The sequence below is a fragment of the Engraulis encrasicolus genome, chromosome 1 (genome assembly GCF_034702125.1).
Source record: "Engraulis encrasicolus isolate BLACKSEA-1 chromosome 1, IST_EnEncr_1.0, whole genome shotgun sequence".
NCBI lineage: Eukaryota > Metazoa > Chordata > Actinopteri > Clupeiformes > Engraulidae > Engraulis > Engraulis encrasicolus.
This window is the reverse complement of record NC_085857.1, coordinates 34,632,985-34,648,718: the sequence shown is the minus strand read 5'-3', so window position 1 is coordinate 34,648,718 and position 15,734 is coordinate 34,632,985. Positions and strand designations below refer to the sequence as shown.

The following is a 15,734-nucleotide window of genomic DNA, read 5'->3' as shown; positions in this document are numbered from 1 at the left end:
GTCATTGGCATTCTGGTAACAAGTAGTAGTTCATACACCGCGCTCTTCCGTGTGGTGCGACTCCAGTTGAATAACTTGGAAGGTGAAAAAGTGGATCGCACTCCGGGTCTTCTTTTCTTCTTTTTTTTTTTTTTTTTACATAGCAGCAGAAGTGTAGACAAACGTTTCGGCTGTTGCCTTCGTCAGTGTCTCCATTCTGGTAACAACAAATGTATAATGTCGTGTCTTAACAGGCTAAGAAATTAAACATTTTTTTTAGTTTACCTGAATAAATATCTCTCATCTCTGACAAACAATGTGTATGTTTTTTGTTTTGTTTATAAACACAGTGTTGTGAGGAGGGGAAAGACACTAACAACCACGTGAGCGAGTTTTTTGACGGACAGCGCTTTCCAACAATCAGAGGTTGAGTTGTGCGCAGCCAGGGTCGCGCAGCCAAGGGAAAACTAAAAAATGAGAACCCATGTATAGACCGAAAAAAAGAAATCTAAAAGGCCACTTACCTCTCCCTCATTCTGTGAGATTCCTGTTTGTTGTGGCCTCTAAACGAAGACTTTACTCATAATTTCCCTGTGAAATAATAGCAATAACTTCCAAAAAGCTATAGCTACTATTGCATTGTAATAAATGAGTCAATGAATGAAGAAATGAAACAGAGGGAATTTCTCACATTCACACAGTAACAACTGTATTGGATGACTTTGCTGTGTGTGCGTGTGTGTGTGCGTGTGTGTGTATGTGCATGTGCGTGTGTGTTTGTGCGTGCCTGTGTGTGTATAAGCTTGTGTGTGTTTTTTATGCTCTTGTGTGTGTCAGTGTGCACAAAACATACACTTACAAGCTCTCCTGTGTGTGTGCAAGACAGGAGAGTGCACTGCGTTGGTCTTTGGGCGTGGTTCACTGTAAAAAGAGACGCAATGGAAATGCATAAAAAAATTGAGGCGATTTATTACGCGTAAAAATATTAAACAAAATTTTCCCCTCGTTATTATTAAGCAAATAATCTAAATTTTCTTTGCAAAATAACGTGAAATAATTGTGCACTTTTCCCTGTGTCCTTGAATAAATCAGGCAAAATTCTGAAAAAATCAAGGAAATTTCCTCATTTCAATTGGAAGTATTCCCTCAATTATATCACGTGTAATATTGTCGCCTCAATTTTATTGGACATTTTTGCATGAATAAATTCTGACAAATTTCAAATAAATCAAGGAACTTTCCTCATTTCAATTGGAAGGATTCCCTCCATTATATCACGTGTAATATTGTCGCCTCAATTTTATTGGACATTTTTGCATGAATAAAATATGTAAAATTACAAATAAATCAAGAAACTTTCCTCATTTCAACTGGAAGGATTCCCTCCATTATATCACGTGTAATATTGTCGCCACAATTATATTGGACATTTTTGCATGAATTAATCCTGCTAAATAATCAGATTTCTCCGTAATGGAGGAGCAATATTTTCCACATAGCAATTGAGGCCAAAGCTCTAAACGTTGCATTCATATCTATTACAAGTATAATGTGGTTAACAATCAATAAAACAACATCACCAAGTGGTTTCGATGAGTACATCCATTTTATTATTCTTAAACAACCCATAAAAACAATGATGTGCACATGGTATCGTAATTATCAGTTTATTATCAGTTTATTATCAACTGTCAAAGCATTGTCATGGCCAAAAAACAAAAAAGATCCTACTTCAGCCGTCAGTTGCATCCCTTAGTGACATTTTGTAGGCCAGCCAAGTCCTCGACTCCCTCTAGTATGCGTCTTTTCCTCACACTGTGGAGCAAAGACAAAGGCAAAGGCAAAGGCAAAGACATTTTCAGTTAAAAAAAGAAAAAATGAATGGAAATCCAGACACACCACTCTCCACTACTAACTCCATTTTACATTACATTACATTACATTACATTATATTACATTGCACTTAGCTGACCCTTTCATTTATTCAACTTACCAACTTACAGTTATCATTTTTCAGGGTATTGGTTACAGTCCCTGGATCAATGTGGGGTTAGGTCAGGTGCCTTGTTCAAGGGCACTTCAGCCATGGGTGGAGGTGCAGGAGAGGTCAGGGGGATTCCAACCTGCAACCCCTAGATTGAAAGACCAACTATCTCTAACCACTAGGCCATGTGATTGGCTAATCAGAAATTTGCTTCAATGAACAGTTGTAAAGGCTTTCCTAATATAGTGGCAGGTGAGTGTATGTGTGTGACATTAGCTCAGCAACTCACCCTATTGGATCATCCTCCACTTCTGGGTCCATCGCCCTGGGTACTCGCTGCTGGCTGTGTCAACGTGCATGGGTGGCTACCCACCACTTTTTAAAAACATGAGATGAGATTTAGATGAGAATAAATATCACACAAAATATTTATGACATATCACTAAAAACAAATACTGTCTCAAACCGTGCATAGCCTAAACCAGTGGTTTTCAAAGTGGGGGTCAGGGACCCCTGCGGTGCCGCAGCTTGGCAGGAAAAGCTAATAAAAATAATGTAATAAATTAAATAACTGAGTACATCAACTTAAATTAAAAATAAGGAAAAAATATATATTTCCTACAGCAAAGAATTGACTCACAGACCTAAACAATGGTTATAAAAGGGGCGCACAGAAAAAATAGTGTGGCGAAACATTTAAGGGGGGGCTTGGCCAGACTCTATTGGTATATTGGGGGCCATGCTGAGGTTTTGGAACCCCTGGCCTGACACAGTGCCAGCATGTATACTTGCACTGTCAGGGGGCACTTCAAGGACATCTGGTCAATACATTTGTATGACTGGTGTCAATAGATAGTGAGTGGGCTGAATTTTCATCTGTGCAATGTAAACAAACATTTAGTTATTTCCCATACACTTAAAACAATTATCTATATGTGTGATATTGTCTCAGCAGCTCACCCTATTGGGTCATCCTCCACTCCTGGGTCCATCCCCATGGGTGCCCACTGCTGGGGGCTGTGTCAACGTGCGTGGGTGGCTACCCAACACTGTTTAAAAACATGATGAGATTTAGATTAGATTAAATATCACTAAAAGCAAATACTGTGTCAAACCTGGCATAGCCTAAACACACAAAACAGTGACAGCATGTTCTTACACTGGGTCTGCATCAGGGGGCACTTCCAGGACATCTGGTCAATAAATCTGTAAAAGCCTGAGAGGGGAAAAAAGTTAAGTCACAATTTAGCTTTCATGACTGTCAATTACTACAGGAGTGCAAATAAATACATCAACAGATTCAAAACACCATGAATTATTTTTAGGCCAAGTCAGTAGCCTTCTGCAAGAAAGCCCAGGACAGACTATTATATTCTTAAGAACATTTCACTATCTTAATTCAATTCAGTGGGGTATTTGGATGTATGTGAATATGGTCTAAGAAAAAGAATATATACTTTTATACTTTCCATCAAATAACTTAACAAATTCTGCAGACTGGTTAGCTAAGGTAAGAAGTTAGGAGGGCACACTGGTGGTAATTCACACCTATGGAGCCCGTTAAAAGAGCTATCAAAGGTGCTAACTTTCAGGCCACTGGCATCAAAATCACTCACTGCATATTTCAAACGAAGTCACAGGAACCCTTTATAAGGCTCTAAATTCATCTCAACTCACTCTAAAGACTAGCAAAATTACACTTACCAAAACGGAACACATTATCAAACATTAGGCCATTAAAATCGGCCAAAAACAAATCTTCTACAATGCACATTCTATACATTAATGGTTGAAAGGCAACATAGCGTGTATGTTAAGGCTGAAAAGGGGGTCCGCTCATTTTTCCGACATACCATTGGTCCGATGCGTCAATGTTCCGAAAATGTCTCATTGATCCTACAGCACTTAGTCTCAGATAACTTTTTCCCAATAAAATGAAACCCTTTGTCCCGACAGTCCAATGTTCCGACCAAAAGCTGCTTTAGATCACCGTCATCTCTGAAGCCTGCGCAGTGGTCATGCAACTGTCTGTGGCAGGTTAGGTTTAGGTAAAGTTTTGGTCAAGGCACACATTTAAAACTCAGAAACATTGCAATATCCACAGGTTAGGGTTAGGAATGGTTTTGGGTAGGGCACAATTGTAAAACTTTGCATTAATGACAGGTTATGTTTAGGGGTGGTTTTGGTAAGGGCACAGCAAGACCGACTCAGGCGGCATCTATGTGCTCGTCGCAGCGCATGCAGCTGACACCGGGAAAAGCAGGACATACGACCTGGGATGATGACCAACCCCAAACAGCCATTGGTCGGAACATTGAGCTTTCGGAGCAAAGGGTTTAATTTAATTATTTCGAGTTAGTGGGCTGTAGGATCAATGGGAAATTTTCGGAATATTGACGAATCGGACCAAAGGGGTGTCGGAAAAATGACATGCTACCGCTGAAAAGTGCATGCAAGGGCATCCAAACATGCAAAAACGTAGCTAAAATATTTCCCCTGGTGACTAGCTGGCTAGCTAATTAGCTCAGTGCACGTACGTTCTACATGGCTGGAATCTCACGTGCCTTCAAACACTGCCCAGCCAGAAACCTATGATAAAGCACTAGTTAGCAAAAGTTTGGTTGCTTCAAAGTTCGTTCTGAAAACTCATGAAACTACACAGCCAGAAACCTATGACATAGCACTAGTTAGCAAAAGCTTGGTAACTTCAAAATTCGTTCTGAAAACTATGAAAACTCATCTGGTGTAAAATTGCACACCCAATTCAACCGTAAGACAGTCCATTCAGCCAGAGCTGCCAGGCTAAACACAGGTTCCTCGTATCTAAAATCTCATAAACAGTTCATCCACAACATCAAATCTTCAAAATATGCATGTGAAGCAGCTACTGAACTAGGATGATGAAACTTCTGAAGTTATTTAAAACTTACCTGAAGTCTCTAGGAGGTTCTCTTCGGTTTAAATGCAGGGAACATGACACCAGCATGAAAGAAAGACGTTAGAGCTCAACAAAGCCCCTCCCCTCCCCCACCACCAACCAAACTTCAGCTCCCCCTAATTTGTAGTGAGAAATTGGGTAGAATACCTAATTTTTTCAAGGCAGATTTTGTGTCTTATTTATTATTGTAAATATCCATAATTTTTTGGGGGAAATACATTTGTGCAATTTATTAGGCTATATATGCATATAAAAATCATGCATTCTTGATTTTTTTATGGAAATTTCCCAGCCGGGTAGCTCCTCTTTTTTCAGTGTTGTTTTGGTGTGGTTTGGCCGGTAATGTGTTTTTGCATTGTCTGCCCTCGTGCACATGTTTTTGTTTATTTTATCGGCAGCTATTGTTTGGGTGGCTGACAGAACAGGAGAGAGGTGGTGGAGGCACGTGCCATCAGAACTGGTTGCAGGGCCTGATTAAGATGGACTGGGGCCCCTGGTTCTAAAGTTTACTGGAACCCCCCCCGCCCCCCCCCCCCCCCCCCCCCCCCCCCCCCCAACCACACACAAACACACACACATTATATTCTGCACAGAGAACAGCATTTTAAAGACATCCACTGTGTGATTTTGTGTGTATGGTTTGTCGGTGTATGTTGTTCTAGTTATCTATGGCATTTTTTAAATTACTATTCAGTGTTTTGCATTTTACAAATTTGGTTGTGCCTGTAGTAAAGTCATTCATTCATTCATTCATTCATTCATAGAAGATAAAATTACATAGGCCACAGAGTGTCATAATTCGAAGATAGGAATTAGAAATAACAGTTTTGCAGACACACTTTTCAATACTGCATCTTGACACAATTCTGAAATGTTTGACTTCCCTCTTTGGCCAACTGGGGGCCCCCTCGCAGGAGGGGGGCCCCTAGGCTGTTGCCCTAGGCTGTAGCCATATCTACCCTGTGCGTTATTGTGATCTGGCCCTGCGAGGGTGACTGGCTGCCCGGGTGCAGGGCCGACCCAAGCCTTTATGGGGCCCTAAACAGAATTTCATCCGTGCCCCCGCTCATACCACCACCTACTCAGCGTCAGATGCTTCATTTACTTGCACGAGTGAGGGATAGGAGCTGAGTATATAGGTAAGCTGTCTGTAGATCGTGTAGCCATCATGCACTGCACTCCTTGGAGCAAAATGTGTCAAATAGAAAGCCATTTATCACGAATGAATATCTTAGTTTCGCTTTAAAAATATTGCTACCGGTATTTGTTATATTCTGCGTTTATTGTATGCTTTTTACAATTAAAAGTCCTACATGAAAAATGATGCTGTGCCCACTGCCAATTGAGGTGTCTCCGATATGTAATGGTTCCTGTTTCCATTGTGTCAGTGAGTGGTATGAGGAAGAAATACACTGTATATGACTGGGGAAAATGGTGCAGAGTTAATTTCTTCCTGGAACTTATTTACTGTTGCTCATAGGGGGCCCCTGGTGCCATGGGGGCCCTACACCATCGCATAGTTCGCTTATGTCTTGGGCCGGCCCTGCCTGGGTGACTGGCTGACTAGGTGGCTGGCAGACTTTGTTTGCGTCTTGTGGTGAAACTTGAATGACCAAGGGCTCATCATGTCAACACTGCGGGGGAGATAAAACAAGACAGTGAGACTCGGGAGGAGAGAGAGAGAGATAGAGAGAAAGAGAAAGAGAGAGGAGAAAAGACGTCTGCATGAAACCTGCTCTTGCTGTCGTCAATGGACATTCCTCAAAACACAGACGGACACCTCAATTCACAAAAACAGCCTTCTCTACCCCTCCTCTCTCTCTCTCTCTCTCTCTCTCTCTCTCACACACACACACACACACACACACACACACACACACACACACACACACACACACACACACACACACACACAGACACACACACACACACACACACACACAGGGACACGCGATCTGACTCACACGCTAAATCGGTTGCTTTGACATTCAGTTCCTCAAGAACTCAACACCTCAATACAGTCTACGCTCAGGTGGGAAAGGATCTGGGCAGGTGCACAACAAAACCTGGAGGATATAAAATGTGACAGAAGATGTCTAATAGAATTTTATTTTGGGGGGAAAATATAATAAATTATCTTGATATCTCCCATTGGTGTTTTTTTTATCAGTCACTACACCAACAGTGGAATACTGGACCAATGTTGTGGCCTGTTTTTTAAGCTATTTTTAGGCTATTATTCTATGATCTATGTATTAATTGAACATGATAGATAGATAGATAGATAGATAGATAGATAGATAGATAGATAGATAGATAGATAGATAGATAGATAGATAGATCATTTAAGAAATGCGGGGTGGCACAAATAGATAGAGAGGACATATAAACAAAGGTGGAGAGCAAAAGAGAGAGGAGAGAGAGAGAGAGAGAGAGAGAGAGAGAGAGAGAGAGAGAGAGAGAGAGAGAGAGAGAGAGAATACCTTGACTCAAAACAAAGGAATGTGTCCATTAAAACGAGGTGATGAATGATTTTTTAACGGGCTTCCGCTCAGACGCCAAAACATAATTCCGGACTGACTGCACACACACACACGACAGGTCCTCAGTTTAACAACGCCAGCCATAAAAAGCGTGCCTACCTTGCCGTCAGTGTTGCAACAATGCCGTTTAACAGGTTCACGCATAGGCCTTAATGTAACCGCCTGTCGTGCTCATGTGTAGAAGTCCGCCTACCTTTCTTGGAAATGTCTTAGTAGCCTACAGCCTATAGGCCAAAATGTCAGACAGACGACCTCTTCAGGCCTGAAGAAGATTGTAGTGGTGGATCGAAACATTGCTGTTTGTTTAGCAGTGATTTTCAAACTGTGGGCCGGAGCCCACTGGTGGGCCCTGAAGTTATTCCAAGTGGACTTTGAATTAATTTTTCTAAAAATCAAAAAGTTGGCCATTTATTTAAGTTCTACTGCTTTTTGTGTCAGAGTTGTCAAATTTAAGTCAAATTTAAAGTGGGCCACAAGCGGGACAAGCTTGGGAACGCCCAGTTTGAGTAGCCCCTATGTTTTTGGAGCTCAACCCCAGCGAGAGGACCACTCCTGAGTGAGAGGACAACCTGCCAAGGCCAAGACTTTTATATCCCTTGATCACATACAATGTTAACATTAATGGCAGTAGGCCTATCTATTAAAATGATAAACAGTAGGCCTAATAGACAATGCCTTTTGGTATTGACTGCTATTGTCGAGACAATGCACTTCAGGCCATTGCAGGGTCCATTGTGAAAGCCCCGGGAAAACTCCAGCTCCCATTGTCGTTGTGACACAGCAGCATTCCACAGCACACAAGTGCACACTGCACACAACGACATTGCATTTATGCCTCGCCCGTGCAAGGGGACAGCCCCCAATGGCGCCCTAAGGAAGCAGTGTGGGCGGCGGGACAGTACCATGCTCAGGGTACCTCTGACATTGAGGAGAGCATCGGTTAATTACTCCCCCCAGTCGAACCGGCAACCTTTGGGCTACAAGTCTGACACCCTAACCGCTTACCCATGACTGCCCTGATACTCCTATGATCCCAAGAATCTATCAGGTGCAAATGAAAAAATATATGTTGCATGTCTGTAGCCTAATAGCTGTGCTATTGGGCAGTCATGGGTGAGCGGTTAGGGCGTCAGACTTGCATCCCAGAGGTTGCCGGTTCGACTCCCGACCCGCCAGGTTGGTGGGGGGAGTAATCAACCAGTGCTCTCCCCCATCCTCCTCCATGACTGAGGTACCCTGAGCATGGTACCGTCCCACCGCACTGCTCCCCATGGGGCGCCACTGAGGGCTGCCCCCCTGCACGGGTGAGGCATAAATGCAATTTTGTTGTGTGCAGTGTGCAGTGTTCACTTGTGTGCTGTGTCACAATGACAATGGGAGTTGGAGTTTCCCAATGGGCTTTCACTTTCACTCTTTCATAATGTGACTAACAATGGGAAAGTGTCCACATGTGGGCTCATATGTGGATTACTTTCAGTCATGCTTTGGTTCAAAACTTTACTTTTGATATATTGGAGGGGGAGTTGATTTCAGTTATCTTTTCTCTTATTTTTTGCAATGTCAGTCACCCATATCAGACGACAATCAAAGACCTTCTGGGCTGCTAGACTAGACGTTGGTCCTTTTACTTGAAACGAGATAACTAACTAAATCAGTAGACCAATAGAACATTGGTTTGTCTTTGGGTGCAGTCACGTGACGTCGGCGCTGCAACCTGCTTCCGTACAGGCTTGCGGTCCCGTTTCTCAGCGAAAGAAAGGTAACAATTTCGTAGAATTAGATTCTCGTTTGGCTATTTCGCCGCGGTCTATCACTCCAGGGCATACTTGACGGCCAAACTTTGTGCCTAGGTAACAAGAGGACGTGTCTTTAAGCAATGTTTTCGCCTGTCATGTCATGTTCCCAAGGAATACATGATAGCACTGGATAGTACCGTTATCGTAGGCCGTGTCTTGACAAGATATTAACCTGACTGGCTGCTGAATACATCAGAATCGCGCGCAAACGTCACCAGTTTGGAAGAATCGAATGCATTTAAACAGATTCACTGCGGAATTTGTGTTGTCATTGGTTGTAAGACTCGCGAATAGCTCGTCTTGTGTCATTCGGATTGAAAGAGATTAGGCTATGTCCAGTCCAACCGATAAGCCTCGTAGTAGGTAATTGTGCAACTCGGCGTTAATTCCATTTTAACACCCTGATTTCATCTCGAAAGTAAGTCGGAGTCGGTGGAAGTCGCCTTGCGCCCGTCGTACTGTCAGTTTACTCGGTCGTGTGCATTCACAGTAGAGCACATTCGACACGGTGACCAACAGAAACTGTCTGACTCTGGTGTCATAATTAAACCGGGAGAAGACTCGCCCGATGCGGTGCGCGGCGCGCAACTCCCATAGCTGTCTGCGAGGCTACTGGGCGTGTAGGAGAAACATAGCAGAGTGCAGCTCGACGTTTTGATAAATGCACCACACCTTGAAGCTTTGCAATATCAAAGCTGACATAATCTTATCAGAAACCAAAGAAAGTGAATCGTTTGTTTACATCTGTGGCGCAGAAAGCCGCGCAAAGGTTATGCGTTTTATTGGATAATGTCAGGTGTGTTATTGGATAGCCTACAGTACGCTTAGGTATCGCTGCTGCCATTTGGTCAGGCTGCGTGCATATTATCCATTAGATATTAGATAGGCTATTCGATATTATCATGTAATTAAACTATTGTAAATGCACTGGAAATCCGGGATGGTGACTGCTTGTATGGTTTCCAAAATTCCAAGTGATATACATTCCTAGTCAACTTTATCCAGCTTTGTTCAAAGACGTGTGGAGTGCAAATGATAGGCTACTGTTTAACCAGAGGTTTACTTGTGTTACTTATTCCACCACGCCAGGATGGCTGAGCCCCCTCGGTCATGCGACTGTTTTGTATCGCTGCCTCCCGGCTCCCAAGATGACCACGTCATATTCGGCAAGAACTCGGATCGCCCGCGGGATGAAGTCCAGGAGGTTGTTTACTTCCCAGCCGCCTCCCACCCTCCCGGTTCCTCGGTGGAGGTAGGCCACATGCACACTGGCAAATAAACAGACACCACAGGCAAACAAACAAACAAACAAACAAACAAACAAACAAACAAACAAACAGAACGGATATGTTGAAATGCCACTCATCTTGATAGTAAAATGAACTCTATTGTATTTTCGTGCGTAATATGCGCTACTGTTTCCATGCGTACTTTACTGCATTCATTTATATGGAATAGACAGTTGTGTTGTGCAGCTTTTTTAGTATTTAGGCTCCTTGGCTTGGAAAAATATCATTCAGCCTTTACTCGGCTGAACACAAAATTAAATCAGATTATGATTGCAGTGTTTAGAATTATTTAGGATTGAAATCTTTTGTTTTGTTTTGCAACATTGGATGAATGACATGTGGGATTACTTGATATAAAACAGTCTTATACATGTAAGTGTATACAGTAGTTTGATCACAGAGGGAAAGCAGACATCTGTGCATTCTGTCCATCCATGAATTATTGATGCCGACACAAGCCTGCATGCTCTGCTCTCTCTTGCTGACACACACACACACACACACACACACACACACACACACACACACACACACACACACACACACACACACACACACACACACACACACACACACACACACGAATACACACACACAGTAGTTTTTATTTTTTTATTTTTTAAAATACAAAATACATTTACATAAACAAATCAATGAATCACAATGAAAAATGTACAACACAATATATAACACAAAAATATATAACGCTTTTGGCAGCCTTAGGGCCAGTGGCCTTGGTGTTAGTGTGGTATTGTTTGGGCCTTGTCCATGTAACGGAGGCCAACTAGCAGAGTGTGACGTGGAACGTTATTAAAACCTCCCTCCCGAAGCCTTATACATTATCAGTAGCGCTGAGTTATCGGACTGGTCTTTTAGTTCAGTGGTATCGTGCGGTGCCTCCCATACCCGAACTGTTGCGTTTACTAGGAGGTGGCGAGTTTGAGATCCCGAGGGGGGGGCGGACTGTGCAGGAACACCTGAGTCACACCCACATTCCCGTATTTGTTTATGCTGCCCTGCTGTCTGCTCTCACCAGGCCAGGTGCTCCCTAAAGGGGCCGGCAGCACTGATCAGAGCGCTGGAATTCAGCTGCCGTTAACAAGGAGCCCTAAATCTTTAGCTCTCTTTTTTTTCTTTTACACTTTTCCCCTGTCTTTCTCTGCCTCCCTCTGTCTTTCTCTGTCGTTCTCCCACCCTCTCTCCCTCCTTTTCTCTCTCTCTCTCTTTCTCTCTCTCTCTTGATCTCTCTCTCACTCTCTCTGTTTCTTTCTCTACATGTCTTTCAATACCTCCTCTTTACCTGCTCCCATTTCATCATCTTTCCACTCTCTTGCTCTCTCTCTCTCTCTCTCTCTCTCTCTCTCTCTCTCTCTCCCTCTCCCTCTCCCTCTCTCTCTCCCTCTCTCTCTCTTGCTCTCTCTCTCTCTCTCTCTCTCTCCCTCCCTCTCTCCCTCTCTGTCTGTCTCTGTCTCTCTCCTCTTCCAGTGCACGTATATCTCCATCCCCCAGGCGGATCACACCCATGCGGTGGTCTTGAGCCGGCCTGCCTGGCTGTGGGGCGCGGAGATGGGGGCCAACGAGCACGGCGTGTGCATCGGCAACGAGGCCGTGTGGACCAAGGAGCCCGTGGGGGAAGAAGAGGCCCTCCTGGGCATGGACTTTGTCCGGTGAGTGGATGGGTCTGGACTGGGGGCTGTGTAACCCAGGGACGGGCAATCCTTGGGGTGGGCCAACTGGGGCAGCATCCGCGATGGGGCGGCAACATGAAGCCATGGCCCTGATGACATCACAAGTCCTTGGGGTTGGCCAACCGGGCAAGTGGACAGCACCATTGCGAAACCACCACCCCCCGACCCCCCGTGACATCGCGTAAATTGTGAATTAGCGCTTATAACATGTCATTTCTGTGCTATTACCACACTATTGCAATAACAACATGGCAGTTTTTATCAGTAGTTAAACACAATTTTTTCGACAATTTTGTGATTTCTTTTTCGTGGGGGCTGGGCGATGAAGGGGGGTAGGATCACGACTGGTGGAACCATAGCCTGGGCCTGCCCATGCTACCTGTGGCATTGACTGCACAGAGCTTCGCTTCTCAGAGTGGTTTGGCTCGGCAAACTATCCAGAACAGTGCTTCTCGACCATGAGACGTCATCATAAGCATGCCAATGCCCCCTTAAAGGACCAGTTCAGTCAATTTCAATATGCTGTTGTATTGCTCATGCTACCCTTGACTTGTCAGTACCCGGTGATGCCACATTTTTCGGCTAAGCCCTTTCCGAGATATGAGCTATTCTAATGGGGGCAGCGTTTGTTTACTTTTTTTTTTATTAACATAGGCCTACTCCAAATATTTTCCCATAAGGTACCGCTGTTTGCTAGTTGTCTGCTGATGTTGTATAACCTTTCGGATGTTTTTGGGAATAAATAAAAATGTTTTTTTTAAAAAATGTAAACAAAGCGCTGCCCCCATTACAATGACCAAGATCTCGGAAAAGGCTGAAGAAGAAGAAGAAAAAAAAACCTCAGGTACTGACAAGTCCAGGGTAGTGTGAGCATTACAACTGCATGTTGAAATTGACTGAACTGGTCCTTTAACCTCATCATAAGCCTGCCAATGCCCCCTTTCGTACTAAAACAGTAAAACAGACTAATGCCCCCCATTTGCAACTGATCAATGCCCAACCCCCCCTCACCCACCACCCCTTTAGCTGTCTCCTTCTCATGAAGGAAAGGGTGGTCAAGCTGAATGTATCCTCCACAGATAGCATATGGAGGCATTTCAGGAACGTGAGTTAGGCACACCCTTTGCATCGCCCTCTGAGACATGGGTTGACAATGTGAATAAGCCAGACTGAATTCTCGAAAAGTTGCTGTTGCGATAGCCAGGCCAGTGACCCCACAATTGCACATTGTACCACATTGGTACTGAGTGAGGGAATGGATGGGTCTGGAATGTTTGAAACACCAAATGGTCAACTTTGAAATAAATCCAGCCGTGACTTAGTGTTTAAGAAGATGAGCTTTACATCAAACGGTTGCTGGTTCGAATCCCACCTTGCCACTCCCTGTCTCACTCCATGGCTTAGGTGCCCTTGAGCAAGGAGCCTAACCCTACACTACTCCAGGGACTATAACCAATACCCTGTACTTAAAATAACTATTGGTAAGTTGCTTTGGATAATCAGGTAAGTGTAATGCAATGTAAAATCAAGTCAAGTCGTCAATCAAGTCGTCTTATAGTGAGCAGAGGATTGAGGGCTACTGCAGACTGTGCAGAGTCCCTTGCCAAGGCAAAGGGGAGGAAAGCAGGCTCTTGTTTGTCATTGGTGGGCTGGGAGCTGCCTCAATGCTGTTAGCAGCAGTCATGACTCAGTGGGTTTTATATGAGGGATAGTAAATGAATACATGGAGTATAGATGTTTTTTTTGTTTATCAATGTTATGAGGAGGGGCAAGACTCTGGCAGCCAACCACACAAGCTATTTTTTTTGACCGACAGCGGTTTCCAACAATCAGAGGTTGAGTTGTGCGCAGCTAGTTTCGCGCAGTCAGGAGAAAACTAAATTTTTGAACCCATTTATAGGGATGCAGGATACCACTTAAAAAAAAACTGGTACGAGTACATTGAAGTCTGTACTTGCTTATACTGAGTACTGATACCGATAGCTTTACCCCCAACATACAATGAAAATAAATCCACAGCCTTTTTTTCCACCCGTGATATTTGTTTGATTGTCCATTTCCATGTAGATTTAAATGTTAGTACAGTAAATTTATGAGACAGATTTTTTTTGCCATGCTGCCTTCAAGTCAATGCAACGTGATAAGATGTTGCATTTTCTGGTAATAGCAGTATCAGTGTCTGGTACCAGCAATGGCAAGTGTTTGACGAGTACGAGTATGAGTAAAATGAACAGGTATCGGGGCCGATACCGATACCAGTACCAGCGTGTAAAATCCAGGCAGTCCAGGCAGAGTAAACAGCACACTGTCCAATCACACAATAGCAAAAGTATAACCAGAGAGAGTAGAGAGAGAGAGGTTCCATTGGCCCATTGTTTCCGGGTTCTATTATTTCAAGGGGGGGGGGGGAGAAATCCCCCTTTTGGCAGACCTAGGCAGATCTAAGGACTGTTCTATTCAATGCTAGGAGTATTATGACACGCCCATTTAGGCAGACCGGAACCTGGTCATGTTAGGTGCCCATAGCAACCTATTACATTGGCATATCTCTATATACTTAAAGAATCTCTGGTATAACTATGGTACGTAACAACAATGCTATATAGACGAAAACCCAATGTAAACCCAAAAAAACATACCGGTATAAAAATTGTGGAATGTGAATATGTGTGCCCTCTTCTCCACCCCCTTTCCCAACCGTCTCTAACCCAACCCATCACCCTCCCCACTATCCACACACCCCTCCTGCCCATGTCTGCCATATGCTAACCCAGCCTGCGACTGGGGCATGGGGAGAGGGCTTGTGCAGCCCTGGCCTGGAGCTGATCATATGGCTATCCAATGAACACTATACAAATCCTGACTTACTGTATGTGTGCCATCCTTTTCTTGTCCACTCTCCCCTTCCCTCTCCCCCTCCATATGCCACCTCAGCCCATGAATCGCCATGCATCGCAATAGAATAGAATTGCATTGTGGCATGTGTATCGTGATGCGTATTCAGTCGTGAACCCTTTGCCAATACTACCCACCCCATAGCCTACTGTGCTGGAGCAGCATGGCCTGGACCAAAGAACAGTACAAAGTACACATCTTGACTAATGTATACCCTTTTGTTGTCTTCTCTCCTCTCTGCCTGCTCCATGTCATTATTTTCCAACGCCCCTACCACCTACCACCCACCCCCAAACATCTTCTCTCCTCTCCCCCAACCCACCATATGCCACACATGCCTGGGTCTGGAGCATGGGGCGACTGCCCTGGACGTGACCATGGGGCTGTTAGGGTAGCACAGGCAGGACCAAAGTACAGTATAAAGAATACATCCTTTTCTAACGTGTACCCTTTTTTCTTGTCCACTCTCCTCTCTAGCCTGGGTCTGGAGCGCGGGGCGACGGCGCGCGCTGCCCTGGATGTTATCACGGGGCAGATGGAGCAGCACGGTCAGGACCAATGAACAGTACAAAGAACAAATCTTGACTAACGTGTACCCTTTTTCTTCTCCACTCTCCTTTCT

The 15,734-nt window shown here is 44.1% G+C and overlaps 1 protein-coding gene and 1 long non-coding RNA gene across 5 annotated transcripts in view; one reads left to right on the top strand and one right to left on the bottom strand.

Annotated features, from left to right (window-relative positions):
• Positions 1–1,563: 1,563 nt before the first annotated feature.
• On the bottom strand, positions 1,564–4,940 carry LOC134463560 (uncharacterized). Its single transcript, XR_010037775.1, has 5 exons — positions 4,894–4,940; positions 3,123–3,179; positions 2,924–3,012; positions 2,253–2,338; positions 1,564–1,794 (listed from the first exon to the last, which is right to left on the bottom strand). It is a non-coding gene; the product is annotated as an uncharacterized LOC134463560 (long non-coding RNA).
• Positions 4,941–9,124: 4,184 nt separating this feature from the next.
• The window catches only part of scrn2 (secernin 2), a 29,005-nt gene continuing 22,395 nt past the window's right edge, over positions 9,125–15,734 (top strand). Inside the window, exons 1-3 of one of the 4 annotated variants that reach the window (XM_063200432.1) lie at positions 9,125–9,203; positions 10,330–10,492; positions 12,015–12,196. In XM_063200432.1, coding sequence (XP_063056502.1) covers positions 10,331–10,492; positions 12,015–12,196 — 344 coding nt within the window. In that variant the 5' untranslated portion in view covers positions 9,125–9,203; position 10,330. The other 3 variants (XM_063200442.1, XM_063200451.1, XM_063200422.1) reach the window with 3 other exon arrangements.